Source organism: Schistocerca cancellata, chromosome 5 (assembly GCF_023864275.1).
Source record: "Schistocerca cancellata isolate TAMUIC-IGC-003103 chromosome 5, iqSchCanc2.1, whole genome shotgun sequence".
In the NCBI taxonomy this organism is placed as follows: Eukaryota; Metazoa; Arthropoda; class Insecta; order Orthoptera; family Acrididae; genus Schistocerca; species Schistocerca cancellata.
Window position 1 is genome coordinate 129298914 of NC_064630.1, and position 16951 is coordinate 129315864.

A 16951-nucleotide genomic window follows, 5' to 3' on the forward strand; every position below is an offset into this window, starting at 1 on the left:
TTGTCTTTACTGTTTATTGTCTGCATTTCACTTGAATATAGTGCTACATGTCAGATGAATACTTTCAGAAATGATTTCCTGTGATTTTTATCCCTACCTGCTACATATAAAATGAACCTTTGATGAGCTGTCCTACTCATTCCATATCAGTCAGACATATGCAAAAGTGTTTAAAGATCAGTACAATCAAAGGCTTTTGTTAATGGGAAGAACATAACTACTCAATTTATTTAGCCCCATAAGTTCCTCACAAATAAAACAATAAATAGGATTTTGTGTTGAATGTCCACTCTGAACACAAACTGCAAGCATGACAACAAATTACATTTACTGAGATGGTTTACAGCTCCCTTCTGCATTGCCTTCTCAGAAACATTTGAAAATATTGGTAGCAAAGAAGTTGTAACTATCTACATTATACCTTTTTGTCTTTTCATAAATAGGTCTTTCTAATCCATGGAAATGTATGCACCCAGCAAAATCATACAATTAAAAGTTACACAAGGGGCCAGATATGTATAACAGTGCATATATCTATGACCAGCTGTATACAGATCTTCAGATGAAATTACCATTTTAAAACTATGGCTACTTATTAGTGGGTGAAAAAGTAATCAAGTTTAAAACAAGTTATGCTACCTTTGACCAGTTCATCAGCTAAATGGAAAACTGATAGGAAGAAGTCTTATTTTTCTGTCACATATTGTGGTTGTTTTAAGTCACAGTTCATCTGAAACTGGAGTCTATTAATAGAGGCAAATACCACAGAAGAGTAAATGTAGTGAGTAATGATTGTACAGATTTCAAGATCTTTGTAAATGCATCAGCAAGAAGTGTAGTTATCATTTCTACACAATACTTTCTTACTTGGTTTTGCTGAATAAGTGCCAACAGGTATGCTGTTAACTCCAGAATATTTTAGTTTCACAAATAGTATTTTACTGTCCATACAATAACTTTCTTCTGACTGTGCTTTATTACTTTATTACTATATCTTCGTCATTTACCAGCCATGGCTGGACAGACTGCGTCACAAATACAATGTTTATCAACTAACATTTATACAACACCATATACAAAATTTATATTACAAATAAAAGAAAATATTTATGCAGTGCACAAAAACACATAGAACATAGAGAAAATGAAATATAACTGAACAGGAAAGTAAAACTTTATAGCACCAAATGAAAATACCATAAAGCAAAATGTTTACAAAACCACGTAGATCACACACATAAAGTTTCGTTTTGGCAAAATATGTACTTTAAGTAAAACATAAAATTAAATGTGCAGTTAACTGAAAACATAAAAAGAAGATTAAATTTAGGCAAAAGTATATATAAAACATAACAATATTTATTATTTTGTCCATTCACTAGAACCACTGTTGAAAAACTCTTCCAAGGAATATAGTGGATGTTGTTTCAAGTCCTGAGCAATTTTTTTCCGAAATAATTCAGGTGGCAGGGATTCCACTTCTGGAGGCAGTTGACTGTACATTTTTAGGGCAACTGTTGGAAAGCTGTCTTGTGTGGGTACAACAGCCTATGAATTGCCTTATACAGTTTAATATGTGTAAATGTAAGTTTTTCACTTGTGTGACTATATCATACTCAGCTGCTTTGCAATTACTGAAGGTATTTTAATTCTATCTTTGCAACTACAAGAAAATGCATGTTTTGTAATCAAATGTGCTTCATTTTATTGAAATAAAACATCATCAGTGGTCTGTAATGAAATATATTTAAAATTTGGCTTGCTTTCAAGATTGAAACACAGTTTGTTACAAAAGATATACATTTTACTTATAGTACACGGTGTTTCAAATTGAATACATGGGTTGTAAGCTTTGTAGCATTTATTACATTCAACTTACAATCACAAATAATACACCAAATAAAAGAACAACTCAGACAGTTTTGTTTGTATACCTGTGCACAAACAGATGAGTACGGAATGAGTAAGAGTGACTGCAGAATGTGTTGTACGAGTGAAGGCCTTACATGTGTAGCCCCAAGAAATCAGTTCAGAAGGCTAGTCATGAATTAGAAATCCCAGTGACATCTGTTTGGAGACTTTTAAGGAGCCACTTACAACTACATCCTTATTGTTTGCAGTTGTTACAAGCTCTAAAGCCCACAGACTAGGGTTTATGTGACAAATTTGAAAATGAAATGTTGCTGCATGACGATAAAGATTTTAAGGATTGTGTTGTCTTCAGTGATGAATTGGCATTTCACTTATGTGAAAATGTGAACACAAGTAATGTGCAATCTGATGGTCAGCAAATCCCCACAAGATGGTACAGCTGCCATGAGACTCCCCTAAATTGAATGTTTTTTGTGCATATCCTGGCGCAATGTAGTAGCGGTTCCACCTGCTTTATTTCCTAGTTTGTTGATTGTCCTCGGTGTCGACGTACTAACTGAAAAATATGTAGCTGACAGATGCACAGTTACATTTCACAGTAGTTTAATTTCACTGTTCATAATCCCCAAACAATACACAGTTATTTGGCAAGCTACATATCACAGCAGTTTAATTTCACTGTTCATAACCCCCAAACAATACACAGTTATTTGGCCAGTGCACTATTAGATTGTAGATTGTAGATTGTATTTTATTGGTCCTGTTGTCTACATAGCAGCTTATGCATAAGACATTGGACAAGTCAAGTTATAAATATACAGGCTGAAAGTAATTTCAAGGCATACATATTTAAGCTTACAATAATACACTTTACACACAAGTATTTATATAACACATTTCATAAATTTAAATATTCTTCAATGGAATAAAAGCAGTGATGCTGTAAATATGACTTTAGAGATTTTCCAAATGTATTGACCTCAGTGATAGCTTTTATGTTTTCAGGAAGTTTGTTATAAAGCTTAACTCCCATGTGAAAAGTACCTTTTTGGCACAGTGCTGTGCTGATTTGAGTCATATGTAAGTTCCTGTTTTGTCTGGTAAAGTGCTCATGTATATCACAATTTTTTGTAGCCTCTGGTCCTTGCCTATTACATTTAATTTAAAGAACAAAAGGGTTTCCATAATGTATACACACGGTAATGGGGGAATACCAGATTTCTTAAACAGGGGTTTACAAGAGTCTCTAGGCTTGCACCCAAACAAGATTCTAATGGCCCTTTTTTGTAGTTTAAAAGTGCTATTAGCTATTTTAGAGTTTCCCCAGAAGGTGACCCCATATCTAAGACGAGAATGAAAGTACGCATGATATGCATTCAATACTGTTTTCTCACTACAGCATGATTTTAATGAACAAAGAAGATAACATGTTTTGCTCAGTTCTGCATTGAGATATTCAACTTTCCATAAACCCCATTAATAGTTAGCAGGCAAACCTCCACATACTGCTACAATAGTTTACTGAATACATGCTGATTATGCTCACGTATTTTAATGGTAATTAGTTAAACAAAATAATTTAAGTAACAAAATGAATTTAAGGAGGCAAATGGCAAAACAAGAGGGGAATTAAAATATCCCAGCTTGCTTCGACACAATGTTTACGGGCCTTTCCTTTACAGTGAACCAATTGAAACTGGTGTTTCTTATTTATAGATCTATGGCTCTTTTCTGTATTGGAAGAATCTGAATCACAGTGCTTTTTTTGGCAGTAAGATGGTGTGCGACATGACCGACATAATTCAGTACATGACTGGTTAAAAGACGATGTACCCAACAGCAAAGGGCCAGGTGACAGGTTGTTTTGCGTGACCACCATGTTCAAACACACAGTCTGATAGCATATTCTATTTATCTTTGGGGGCTCATAAAAGGTCATTTGTTTGTGCCTCCACTACCAGCTGATCTACTCAACTGTATAAACAGCAATTTTGGAACAATTACTCCAGAGACACTAAACCAGGTCTGAGAAGAACTTGCCTATCAATTCGATTTGTGACAAATTTTGCTCGCATTTAACACTAGTAAGAATAACTACTTGAGTTCCTCTTCCATTTGGTGGACTATTTATAATTGTAAGCTGAATGTAATAAATGCTAAAAAGCCACACACCATGTATATTCATTTTGAAACACCATGTATTTTACACTTGGTTTTCATTCACATAAGGAAACACCATCTGCTGGCATGTTTTTGAAATATTCCTTCATGTGGCACTGTTCATTCTGGCCTAATTGTGTTGTGTTTTGCACCAAGAAATGCAAAGATCTGGTAAGCAATGTGGGATTAGGCCAGAATCAACAGTGCCAAATAGCACAATACTTCAAAAATGTGCATGCAGATAGCATTTCATGATGCAAAGAGAAAAAAGGAATAAAATATCATAAGTAAAAATCAAACAATGGAAACCCCAGGCAGGAATATCAACAATGTATGAAAAGACAGGTTGCTACTTACTGTAAAGAAGAAATGTTAAGTTGCAGACGCAAAATTAAAAGACACTTAACAGAGCTTTCAGCCGCAGCCTTCATCAGCAAAGAGAGACACACACCATTCACATACACAAGCAACCACACCTCACACACACACGATTGCCAGCTCCAGTGTCTCAGGCCAAAATGCCAGCATTCTGGCCTGAGATGGTCATGTGTGCGTGAGATGTGCTTGCTTGAGTTAGTGAATAGTATGTGTGTCTCTCTCTCTCTGATGAAGGCTGTGGCCGAAAGCTCTATGTAAGTGTCTTTTAATTGTGCCCGTCTGCAACTTAATGTGTCTCCTGTATGGCAAATAGCAATCTGTCTTTTCATACATTGTTGATAAGTAAAAATCAGTATCTTCTGTAATGAACTGTTTTTTTATTTATAAGGCAAGCCAAATTGTAAATATCTTTCACTGATGTTATATTTCAATAACATTAAGTGCTTTTAGAGACAAAAATACACATTTTCTTGTAGTTGCAGAGACAAAATAAAAATACCATCAATAAATGTAAGTATTTGTACATTTACATGTTTGTGGCAATTTTAGTATTACATCAATGGTCCTCGAGTTTAATTTAGGAATGCGCTATAAATTGTAGGCCGTTCAGGTTTACTTATTTATATTTAGCACAGTTACTCAGGCCAGATCTTATACAATAAACTCAGTGAATGGACAGTGACTACAGTGGACAACATTATACACATTAATTTGTGACTAAACATGCTCATGTAACTGCATTTCCAGCACACTAGCTTACAAGGCACAGAGATGAGTCAGAGTCATATAAAGTCTATGTGAAGGATTAATGACAGAATAATAACCTATGGTCTGGTAAACCAGCCAATCTGAGTGTGGGTTTTAGCCATTTTCCTCACTGGTCTATGCAAATGTAGCATTGGGTCCCCATCTACACGTCAGAAATTAGAGACAAACAGTTGACATACGGGTACAACCAGAACTAAGTTAAGGTCATTCACAGACAAATGGCACACTGCTTTCTTCCTTAGGATAACTGATAGTTGTGGTGACTGGTAGGACATTCTTCCACAACATTAATATAATTTCCTTATTACAGATGGGCAGTTTTCCACTGTTAATGGACCCTGACACATCAGGACAAATGCTGAAGCAAAAGAAGGTAACATTTCTTTTTCCTACCTCCTTTGATTCATCTAAATTCTGCATGTTGTTTCTGGCCAGTGTTTTCATTATCTCATTTTCAATGTAACTGCTGATGTAACGATTGTTTCTTATGTCCACCACAAGTAATACATTATTGATTTCCAACATCTGAAGTATGCTAAATGCACCATGGTCAGTTATTCCACAATTCTGAAGATCTATGGCTGCAAGAGGAATAGATGAGAAGTTATGAAAAGTGAAATAACATATACATTATCATAACTGAAACATTCTATACTGTAGTTTTGTTTAATTGGCAGCATTTCAGGAAACACAAGTCACTGTAAATGACTTCAGAATATATGTCACAACAAAAAGTCTGTTACAAGCATATATTAAATAGATATCAAATACACTGAAGCGCCAAATACAGAGATGTGTAAATAGGCAGAATACAGCATTGCGGGCAACAACACCTATATAGGATGTGGCACAGTTGTTAGGTTGGTTACTACTGCAACAATGACAGATTATCAAGATTTTAGTGAGCTTGAATGTCACGTTATAGTTGGTGCACAAGCAATGGGACACAGCATCTCCAAGATAGCAATGAAGTGGGGATTTTCCCATGTGACCATTTCACAAGTGTAGTGTGAATATCAGGAATTCGATAAAACATCAAATCTCCAACATCTCTGCAGCTGGAGACATATCCTGCAAGAACGGGACCAACAATAACTGGAGAATTGTTCAACGTGACAGAAATGCAACCCTTCTGCAAATTGCTGCAGATTCCAATGATGGGCGATCAACAAGTGTCAGTGTGTGAACCATTTAATGAAACATCATCGATATGAGCTTTTGGAGCCAAAGGACAACTCACATACACTCGATGACTGCACGAGACAGAGCTTTACACCTTGCCTGGACCTGTCAACACCAATATTGGACTGTTGATGACTGAAAACATGTTACCTGGTCGGATGAGTCTCATTTCAAATTGTATCAAGTGGATAGATGTGTATGAGTATGGAGACAACCTCATGAATCCATGGACCCTGCATGTTATCAGGGGATTGTTCAAGCTGGTGGAGGCTCTGTAATGGTGAGGGGTGTGTACAGTTGGAGTGATATTGGACCCCTGATATGTCTAGATAAATCTCTGATAGGTGACACACATAATCATCCTGTCTGATCACTTGCATCCATTCAAGACCATTGTGCAGTCCAATGGACATGGGCAATTCCAGCAGGACAATGCGACACCCCACACCCCAGACATTAACATTATTGAGCGTATCTGGGATGCCTTGCAACATGCTGTTCAGAAGAGATCTCCATCCCCTCGTACTCTTACAAATTTATGGACAGCCGTGCAGGATTCATGGCATCAATTCCCTCCAGCACTATGTCAGACATTATTCAAGTCCATGCCACATCATGTTGCAGCACTTCAGCGTGCTCACTAGGGCCTTATACAATATTACGCAGGTGTATCAGTTTCTTTGACTCTTCAGTGTATATGAAACCTGTGTTCAACATTACATAGGAAGGTAACTTCTACATATACAATAGGATAGGTTTCCTAAATCGTAACTTGAACTATAATGTGGGATTCTGATGTAGGATTTAAAGATTTCTCTGCTGACAAGCCTGATGACACAATAGGGAAGCTGAATATTAGACACTAGTTTTGTGTGTTTGTGGAGGAACACTGTTTGTGGAAAAAACATGAGCTTGTTGGTTAGATTCTTTTGTTTCTTTTTGACAGATCAGTATTAAAGCTTGTAACTGGGAGACTAATGAATGGACACAACCATTTTTCCTACAAGTTCTGGAGGCCTGTCCAGGATCAACTGAATAACTGGCAATGCAGTTGTGCCACCTAACCTACAAAGTTTACAACAAAATATTCTGAGCATCATTTTGCCTGCAAAAACATAGCAATATGTAATTGTGTTGATTTTGAATCTACAATGAGGATTCACATTTTAACGGTGATCAGCAGTAGCAGAGTAATGCAAGAAAACATTTTAAAAGTGATGAAAGGAGAAATACCCAACACAATAAAAAAACATCTAGAAATGGCAACTTAAGGAGAAATCATAAAAATAAATAAAAATATGACCTGTGCCGGTTAAAATCATCAAATCTCTACATAAGTAAATTCTGGATGACAGAAGAAATTGAAAACGTTTGTGAGAATTTTCTGGTTTTACTATTCAAGCAGTAGCTAGCAAACTTGTAACTAAGAAGTTATTCATTGAGCGAGAAAATGAAATGACTTCCAAAATTCATTATTATTTATCCAATATTGACAAAGTTGCAGTGAAAATTAATGATGAGACAGAATGTGAAGAGGAAGGTGATGATGCTGATGATGAAGAAGAGGATGCAATCCAAATGGGTAGCAATAAAATATCGAATTTACTTGAAAAGAAGACATAAAAACATTAAGATTCAGAAAGAATCAGAGTAATGGCTAAGGTAGATAATAGAACACATTGTAAAACATTGTTCATTAAATATAGAATTTTAACTGTTATTTATTTATATATTCTTGACAGTGTTAACTACATACTTGCTGAACTACCTAATTTAAGTGTAACAAATCAAAGGCGTGACTATTATACAAAAACCTGTACTTCTCTACTGTTGCCACAAAACAGATTAGCTAAAACTAACAATAGTCATAAGTATATGTCAATTAAAATATATAACAAATTGTCTAAAAATGTGTCAATCAAGCCTGACAAATTATTTAAAGAAAATGTACATAACTTCTTGTTAACGAATCCATTCTATTCATTAGAAGAATTTTTAGAAATGCCCTATATCAACTTAAATATGAAAAAATTTATTTTATAAAATTAATAGGTTAAGTGAACTGATGAAGTCTATTTCATGTAATAATGCTGAATGACCAATAAAGAATCTGAATCTGAATCAGAATCTACTGTACCATACATAAATGAACCATGTACAAATATTTGTGATATTCTAATAGCTGAGAACAAATGTATTTGTTTGGGTTTTGCAAATAATCAAGTTTATGTGAAACATAGAAATATAAAACAAAAATAATTATTATCACATGACAAATTTTACTTCAAGAAATCATGAGTGAATAGATTAACTCATTTAGAGATTTCTCAAGGGAATTACTAGTTTTATTCTTTACTGCTCTCTATTTTAATAAGAGTTACCACAGCATCTCACAAGCTTATATAAGGGTATAAAACGTGGCATCAGCTTGATAAATGAGGTAGACCACCTATTATATACAATCCCATAAATCATTTACTTAGAAGTTGATACCATTACACTAGTAATATTCAAAATCTTGAAGCACAGCAATGTATTGTTCACAACTAACACCCAGCTACAATTAACACCAATTGGCCAGTACAAACCTAGGCATCAACGTGATAAATAAGGTAGATCAGCTATTGTGTCATATGCTATAAATCATTTAGAAGTTGATAGTGGTATACTGGCAATTCTCAGAGTCTCGCAGCACTGCTGTATATTGTTCACAACTGACACCCATGTGCAGTGACAGCAAGTGGTGGGGGACACCTGACAACAATTGTTTATAAGTCAGGAGAGAGCCTCTACAAATGACCATGGAACATCCAATACTTATAAGTCACTGAATGATGTCATGGCCCATTTTTAATATTAAAAGTTGTGTGTGCTTGTAACAAAATTTACCGGTCACTGAAGAAGGCTCAGAGTGAGCACTTCTATTTCATGTATTCCCTATGTGCATACATGATTTAGTTGAAGGTGAAAGTGTTAGTATATGTATAGAAAAGAACTATTTATTCTATATATGTACAGGAAAATTAACTTCAAGTACTAATGTTTTACTGGATGTGAAGGATTGACACAAAAGTAACTGCAATGAAGTGAAATGGCTGATGCAAAATACATGGTTGTAAAATAATATGAATAGAGGAGAAAGAGAAGTCACGTAAATAGTATTCCATTACAAAAAATATTAAAAAGCATGATCCCTCACACACATTTCAGAATCGCTGGAAAATGTCTACAAGCTGTTTGTATTGCTCTCTGGTGACCAGCAAGGTGCAGTCTTTTACAAAACATGATATTTTGATAGCATATTTTGCCATTATCTTCAGATGATACCTATAAAATAAACATCTTTGATAAGGTATGCCTCCTTTAAATTCTCATTGCTCCCCACTTATTCTCTCATTTCCCAGCCACAAACCACATTAAGTGGAGTGGGAGAGAGATGTAGTTGTCAAATGCTGGGCAGAAACTCTGGTCTTTCAGTTGCTCTGCCACTCCTGTCAGATGCAGAAGTCACTCTCGTCTGACACTGTAATTTCAGTTGGCCCAGTGCCAGGTCCCACATATTACTGAGAGTGAAGCCACGGTTTCTATTGATCAGACCATCAACGACTGGTATTTCAACAGCCCTCTTCAGAACAAAATCCCAAAATGATCAAGTATAGAGCATATTTAATTCCACCCTCCACAGTGACAATGTGGAAGAGACAATTCAGAAAACATACTGCGTGCTTGCCAGAGCTGACCCACCAAAGCCCAACATCCTGTATAAAGAAAGAGCTGCAATCTATGAACTATGAAATGATCCTGAAATAGCCATTTTTTCTGTAGACAAGAGAAATGGTACTACTTCCACTGTCAGAATACCATTACAAAATGTACAACTTACTCGAGGACCTGGCGCATTTGAAATTAAAAGAAGATATGACCAAAAAAGTAAAAAGGATGACTGCTGAACTTCCATTCCAATCCCTGCTGCAGGAAATCACTGACCACAAGCTGTTGCATCGCCATGGCTCTACAGCTCAGCAAAAACTCACAAAAAAGACATTCCTCTATGGCCTGTTGCAAGCAACACAGGTGCACCTACATACCAGATGGTGAATCTCTAAAAGCAACATTAAGTCCTTATACTGGTAAATGTTAGATCCACATCACAGACTCTGTACATTTCATTCAACAACTGAAATAACTATGCCTTCATAACCAAGACCTCATGGTGAGCTTTGATATGGTCTCCCTCTCCACTGGAGTGCCACTTTTGGACTCTCTCAAGCTGATGAGATAGAAATTCAGCCCTACACTGACTATTCTTTTCAAGTCTGTCCTCACATGTACATTCTCTCTCTTCAATGGCAACTATTATGGACAAATGGATGGCACTGGCATGGGATACCCTCTGTCACAGGTTGAGGTGAACTTACTCATGCAGAATTTCAAAGACAAAGATCTGGAAAAAAGTTGCACTGAAGCCCATATGCTTTTTCAGATTTGTTGATGGCGCATTTATGGTTGTGCCTCTTGGCAATGAGGCTTTAGGAGTTCCTCCAACATCTAAACTCTCTGCATGAGACACACCAAACTGAAGCAACCAACAAAATCTGCAATTGCAAAACACTGCATAGACACAAAGGACTCATGAAATATGAATAAATTGAAGTGCTACAACAGACCTCATCACTTTGGGATTGTGTTCAGAATGGAGCTGCTGAAATATGGTTGGTCAATGGCCTGATCTATAGAAGCATTGGCTTCACTCTCAGTCCTGTGTGGGATCCAGCAATCAGCTGACTGAAATTACAGCATTGGCCAAGAGTGACACTACACGCCAACAGTGACCGGAGAAGCACTGAGGGACTGAAGTTCACGCACAACAGCATTGGCAATCATATCAAAGAGTATAAACAAAGTGCAAGTAACACCCAATAGGAGTATAATCAGTTGATTTGCCGGGAAAGTTTAATATCACATATTAGAATCCACTATGGAGAAAAGACATATCAGAGACTTAGAAAGTGGGATAAGCTTCCTGACAGAAAAGAGCATCCTCTTAGATCTCTCACCTTCTTGATGAGATGCCATGACCATGGCATAGCCTCAATATGTGTGACGATCACCCATAATGTAAATACCACAGCCACCCACTGCATCACAAGATGTGCAAGTCTGGCCCTTCTAAGAGAAAGGATCCAGAACACATGTCTAATGAATTGTTTGTTCTCCACATAGAGATGGCTTTTTCACTCTTGCCTGGTTCTTGGGACTGGATTTATGCTGTGTCTTGGGCTTCGGTCAATCGATCTCAAAGCAGAGTCCAAATTCTTGGGCTTCGGTCAATCGATCTCAAAGCAGAGTCCAAATTCAAACACCTAGGCAACAAAACAACAACAGCTGCAAGACTAGCGATGACTAAGTGTGCTTAATGTCTTGGGAAAAGGGATCAACAACACAGCAAAATCAGTTCTGGGAAAGCAACTCCATTTTTCACAGAACTGACTGCTGAACCTCTTCCAGATTTTGTAAGTGTTACAGAACAAGCAATTTCAAACTTCCTCATTCACTATGTGGAAGAAATACATCAGGGAACGTGCTGCGTGGTCAAAAGATCCATCAGATATTAACATCCTGAAGCAGAAAGAACTGCCATTTGAGAAGAACAGAATGATAATTGTTATTTTATCTGTGGGCAAAGAAAATGTCACTGAACTACTTCTACTGTCGGATTACAATTCTGAAATGTATAAGTTACTTGAGGATCCAGCACATAGGAAATTAAATGGAGACCCGATCAACAGAGTAGAAAGGAAGATGGTCTAGGTTCTACATTAGTTCCTGCTAAAGGAAATAATCAAAAAGCTTTGACCGTAGGCTATTGCATTGCCAAGATTCTATGGCCTACCAGAAATTCACAAACAAAACACTCCTATATGGCCTGTTGTAAACAATGTAGGTGCCTCTGTGTACCAGCTGGCCACACATCTAATGGCAGTATTAAGCCCCCACATTGATACATTTCAGTACCACATCACAAACTCTGTTCATGCAATTCAAAAGGTACAGGAACTATGCCTCCAAAGCCAATACCTTATGGTGAACTTTGATGTTGCCTCCCTTGTCATCAGAGTGCTGCTTTCTAATTCCCTTAGCAAAGAGAATTTCAACTCCACAGTACCTAACATCCTAGATTTGTCCTAAAATCTACATTCTTTCTCTTCAATGGCTTCTAGAAAAAAAGGATAGCACTGCTGTGGGGTGCCCACTGCCACCACTTATGGAAAACTTGTTCACAAAGGATTTTGAAGAGACTGCTCTGGAAAAGCCACCCTGAAGCTCACTTACTTTTGCAGTTCTGTTGAGGACGCATTTTTGGTGTGGTCACATAGGAGTGAAATATTTCAAGAGCTTCTCCCCCATCTGAACTCTCTGCACCCTAGCATCAAATTCACTATGGAGGTGGAAGAGATTGGTGAACTCTCTGGACGTTCTAGACAAGTGCAGAGTGGATGGAATTGTGGGACACATTTTGGGATTGCATGCTAAACAAGGCTGTTGAAATATGAGTAGCCAACAGTCTGATTATAGAGACAGTGGCTTCACTTTCAGTAAATTGTGGGATCCAGTGCTCAATGAACTGAAGTCAAAATATCAGACAAGAATGGCTTCTGTGCCCAGTGGGACAGAAGAATCAATAAAGGACTAGAGTTCATGACCAGCATTCAGTGACCACCCTCATGCCAGCAAATGCAGCATGCTGCTGGTTAGTGTGGGAAAGACATAAGGAAGACGGGATGCAGCAAATATGCTCATTCTACAGGTACCACATGAAGGTGATGGCGAGGTAGACTGTCAAAATCTCATGTTTCATAGACAGCTGCACCCAGCTGGACATATGAGAATAAACAAACAATTGATATTCTGGGAAAGCTTATGATCACACACACACAAGCTGATGAAAAATGTCCATGATTCCATTTTTGATCCCTAGGATGCTTTCAACAGTTTCCATATAACCAATTTTTTGTGCAGCATATTAAATACCTAGTCACTTGAGATGTGTACAGTTTTCACTTTCTACATATCTGTGACCAGCAACTTTAAATGGCGATTATACTGGATTTATACTGAGTACAGATAATATTCTTTTTCTGTTTTCTTCTATTATCTTTCATCTATAAAGGTATGTCAACAAGGTGCCTTTTTCTCATATGTAATCACTGATTCATGGAAATGAAACTGTATGTACAAAAATTAGTATAAAGTACACATGTCTGCATGCATGTTCTCATGTCCACATGTTGCCCTCCTCATTGTTCAAGCAGTCTGCCATGGATCCATTTCTTTGCTAAGCAATCTGTGCTGTATTTAATGCAATGAAAGGCAACAGGAAAAGAAAACAAACACAAGGTCACTATGGGTTTGAAAGTATCTAAACAAGAGAGGTATGAGAAATACAAAGTTACAGTGACATTTTTCTGCAAATTTTGGATGGTAGCTGCTGCAATATTTAAGATTTTCTGCTTGGGAAACTGCAGCAATTAAGTCTGGCAATAACATTTCATTAGCTGACAACTGATAGCAAAGCTTTTCATAGGTCACTTGGAGGGGGCTTTCCTGGGATCCATAAGCCTCCAGTCCCTGATTCGATTTAGGTAAGTTGATGACTTTTTGCCATCATGTTGAGGCTCACCTATTGAAATTTTTGGAACCTCTAAATAAAGTCTCCCAGTTAAATTTTATATGGTTCTATTCTAAATCTCAGGCCATTTTCGTTGATGCTGACCCCACCCTCATTGAGCATCAGCCACACACTTCTGTTCACATTGAGGCAGGTATGGAGAAGATTTCAGTTCATGAGTTGTACTCTGGCTCAAGTGCCATAGTGTTCAGCATGGTTGCACATTCCCCCACTGCCACAACATGCTGTCTCCGTGTGAGGAGGGGGGAAACTGCAAAAGGACCACATTTAAATGACAATGCAGTGACACTGCATATAACTTGACTTTATATTTCACATTTCTCAACAACACAGATAAAAGATCAGTAGTATTTAATTATTTTTGGTGGACTGAAGGCACAATATAATTTTTATCTGGTACAATTTGTCACCATACAAACAGACACTGAATATTTTGTAGATTTTCACACTCAGGTTGCCAGATAATCATCACTTATTTACCTTCATAATTGAAAACAAGGTGTTTCACACGTATATGTTGACTGAAATATTGTTGCCCTTTTACAACCCATTAAGGAGATGAGCAAACTCTGCCTGAGGAAAATAATGCAGACATCCTGAAAGATTTTAATGTAAAATGATTTGTCTTTAAAATGGAAATTATACTGCAGATAAATCAGTTTCATCTGCATATGTGCAGGGTGCTTGCAACTGAAATAGAAAACAGTCTCCATGACAGCTTGGAAACAAATGTAACATTGGCAGTGTCCTCAAAACATTTAGAAAACTATCCTTGTAATTGTCTGTTGCTCATGGTCTCGTGGTACCATTCTCGCTTCCTGAGCACGGGGTCCCGTGTTCAATCCCTGGCGGGGTCAGGGATTTTCACCTGCTTTGAGATGACTGGGTGTTGTGTTGTCTTCATCACCATCATTCATCCCCATTATGGTTGGAGGAATGTAATGGTAAACCACATCCATTAGGACCTTGCCTAGTATGGCAGTGCGGGTCTCCCGCATCATTCCCTATGTTCTGTCAAGAAGCATGGGACTTCATTTCCATTTCCATCCTTGTAATTGTTTCAAGGCCATAACAAATTCTTCAAACCTCACATTTTCCTTAATGCCTATGAGCTTATGAAATTGGACTGTGTTTGTCAGAATTTGTCCCTTCTACAATGTGATTTTCTTTTTAAATGTATCCCCATCAAATCAGAAATAAGTTGTTTCTCACCATGCAATGTCTTACTTTTGGCACTGAACCAGTCAAGTCCAATTAAAATGTGAGGACTACAATCCATTACAGATGTTATAATTTTCATTCCCACACTTCTTTTTCTTTCATAAATTCAACAAAAGTCAGTTTAAAAAAAAAAACAGTTCCAGCCACATCCCTTGACTTAACCCATGTACTTTGTAAAATAAAGTCTCCACACTCATGGTTCAGTTCCATCAAAAACTATTGCTACTAACAGTGGAATAATGCCTGCAACTTCAGAAATTTTACTATTCACACTAGCAGTTTCTTCAGGTGCTCCATGTCTGTAAATTTAGCACAAACTACTTCTTGATGTACACAACACTGCATCCTGTCTCTTGATCACTGTAATTTTTTGCTCGTTCACTGTCAGCTAAATCTTTAAATTCTTTCTGCATGGTACTGTAGTATTGTTTCATAGAAAATTTCCAGAATCCATTGATTATGCAACTGAATAATTGATATTGTGAATTCTCATTCCTCTCTATTGTCATTCCCATTCAGTTTTAAAGGCTTGTGGTAATAGATCCTCCTTGTGCGAACAGCCACTGGACCTTTGAATGTCCTTCATACCACGAACAAATAGTGAAGGGTAAACAGCATTGACACCACAATTCTGCCAAAACTAAGAGAGTTGAGGTGACCAAAAAGTTCCACACTGAATTACTAAATGAAATGTTGTGCCATACTAGGTACTTCCACAAAGGACTGAGCAAAACCAAGACAGGCCGAGCCATGACCATCAAGCAGACCATACATCCAGCTCATGTGACATTTGGCACACCATGGCCAACCCTGCATTAAAGTCACAATCAATGGTACTGATATTCTGACAGATGCCATCCTTTTCATGTGAAACATTCCCTCCTGCACAGCTTTGGCACTGGAGGAAAATGTATTTGTTCAGATGCAGACTCTTTACAGTAATACACTACCATTCTCACCACAGCCTTCACTGCATGTAGTTATCCACCAGCCTGGTTCAAAATCATATTTACTGGACCATCACATCAATACTGGTACTCTAGATCTCTCCAAAAAAAGCTGAGGAAGTCACCTCTTGTCACTAAGTACTCTCCTGTCTTGAATATATTAATCAGTTACTTCAACTTCCTAAAATCATGCCTTGAAATGAGGTCCATTCTGTCTCATATTTTGTCCACACCACTTAGAACAGCTTCCCAACTCCCCCCACCGCATCACCAAATCAGACTCAGCGCTCTTCCTGCACCCATGATTGTGTGAATCTTTTTTTTGTGCCTATCGTGACTCAGCATCTCCACATCTCCACTATATGGTCAGTAGCAACTTTCTCCCTCTTGTATTGTTAGAAAGTAGAAAAAAATGTAAATAACATGATTAACTGTATAAAAGCACTAAATCACTACTGTATAAAATTAGTAATGTAAATAGGGGTCAACTAGAGTATGGTGTGATGAAGCTGAAATCATCTGATCATGATGGGATATGGGTCAGAATAAGCAGTACAAAACACGAGAGTACTAATCAGTTAGTCACATATAGAATATTAAGTGAGAGCAATATTGAACAACTGAAATGTGAACTTGAGGTAATTGACGGCTACATATACTGCATAATGTAAAAAATCTTGATAAATGCTTCTCCGTTTTTTATCTATAATCATAAATGCACGAGACAATAATC

The 16951-nt window shown here is 37.3% G+C and overlaps 1 protein-coding gene across 1 annotated transcript in view; it reads right to left on the reverse strand.

The window, feature by feature from the left end:
* Nucleotides 1-16951, reverse strand: part of LOC126188396 (centrosomal protein of 78 kDa-like) — a 191041-nt gene that overhangs the window by 23157 nt on the left and 150933 nt on the right. Inside the window, exon 6 of the mRNA XM_049929997.1 lies at nt 5572-5759. Within this exon, the coding sequence (XP_049785954.1) occupies nt 5572-5759 (188 nt within the window). The remainder of the gene's footprint in view (nt 1-5571; nt 5760-16951) is intronic.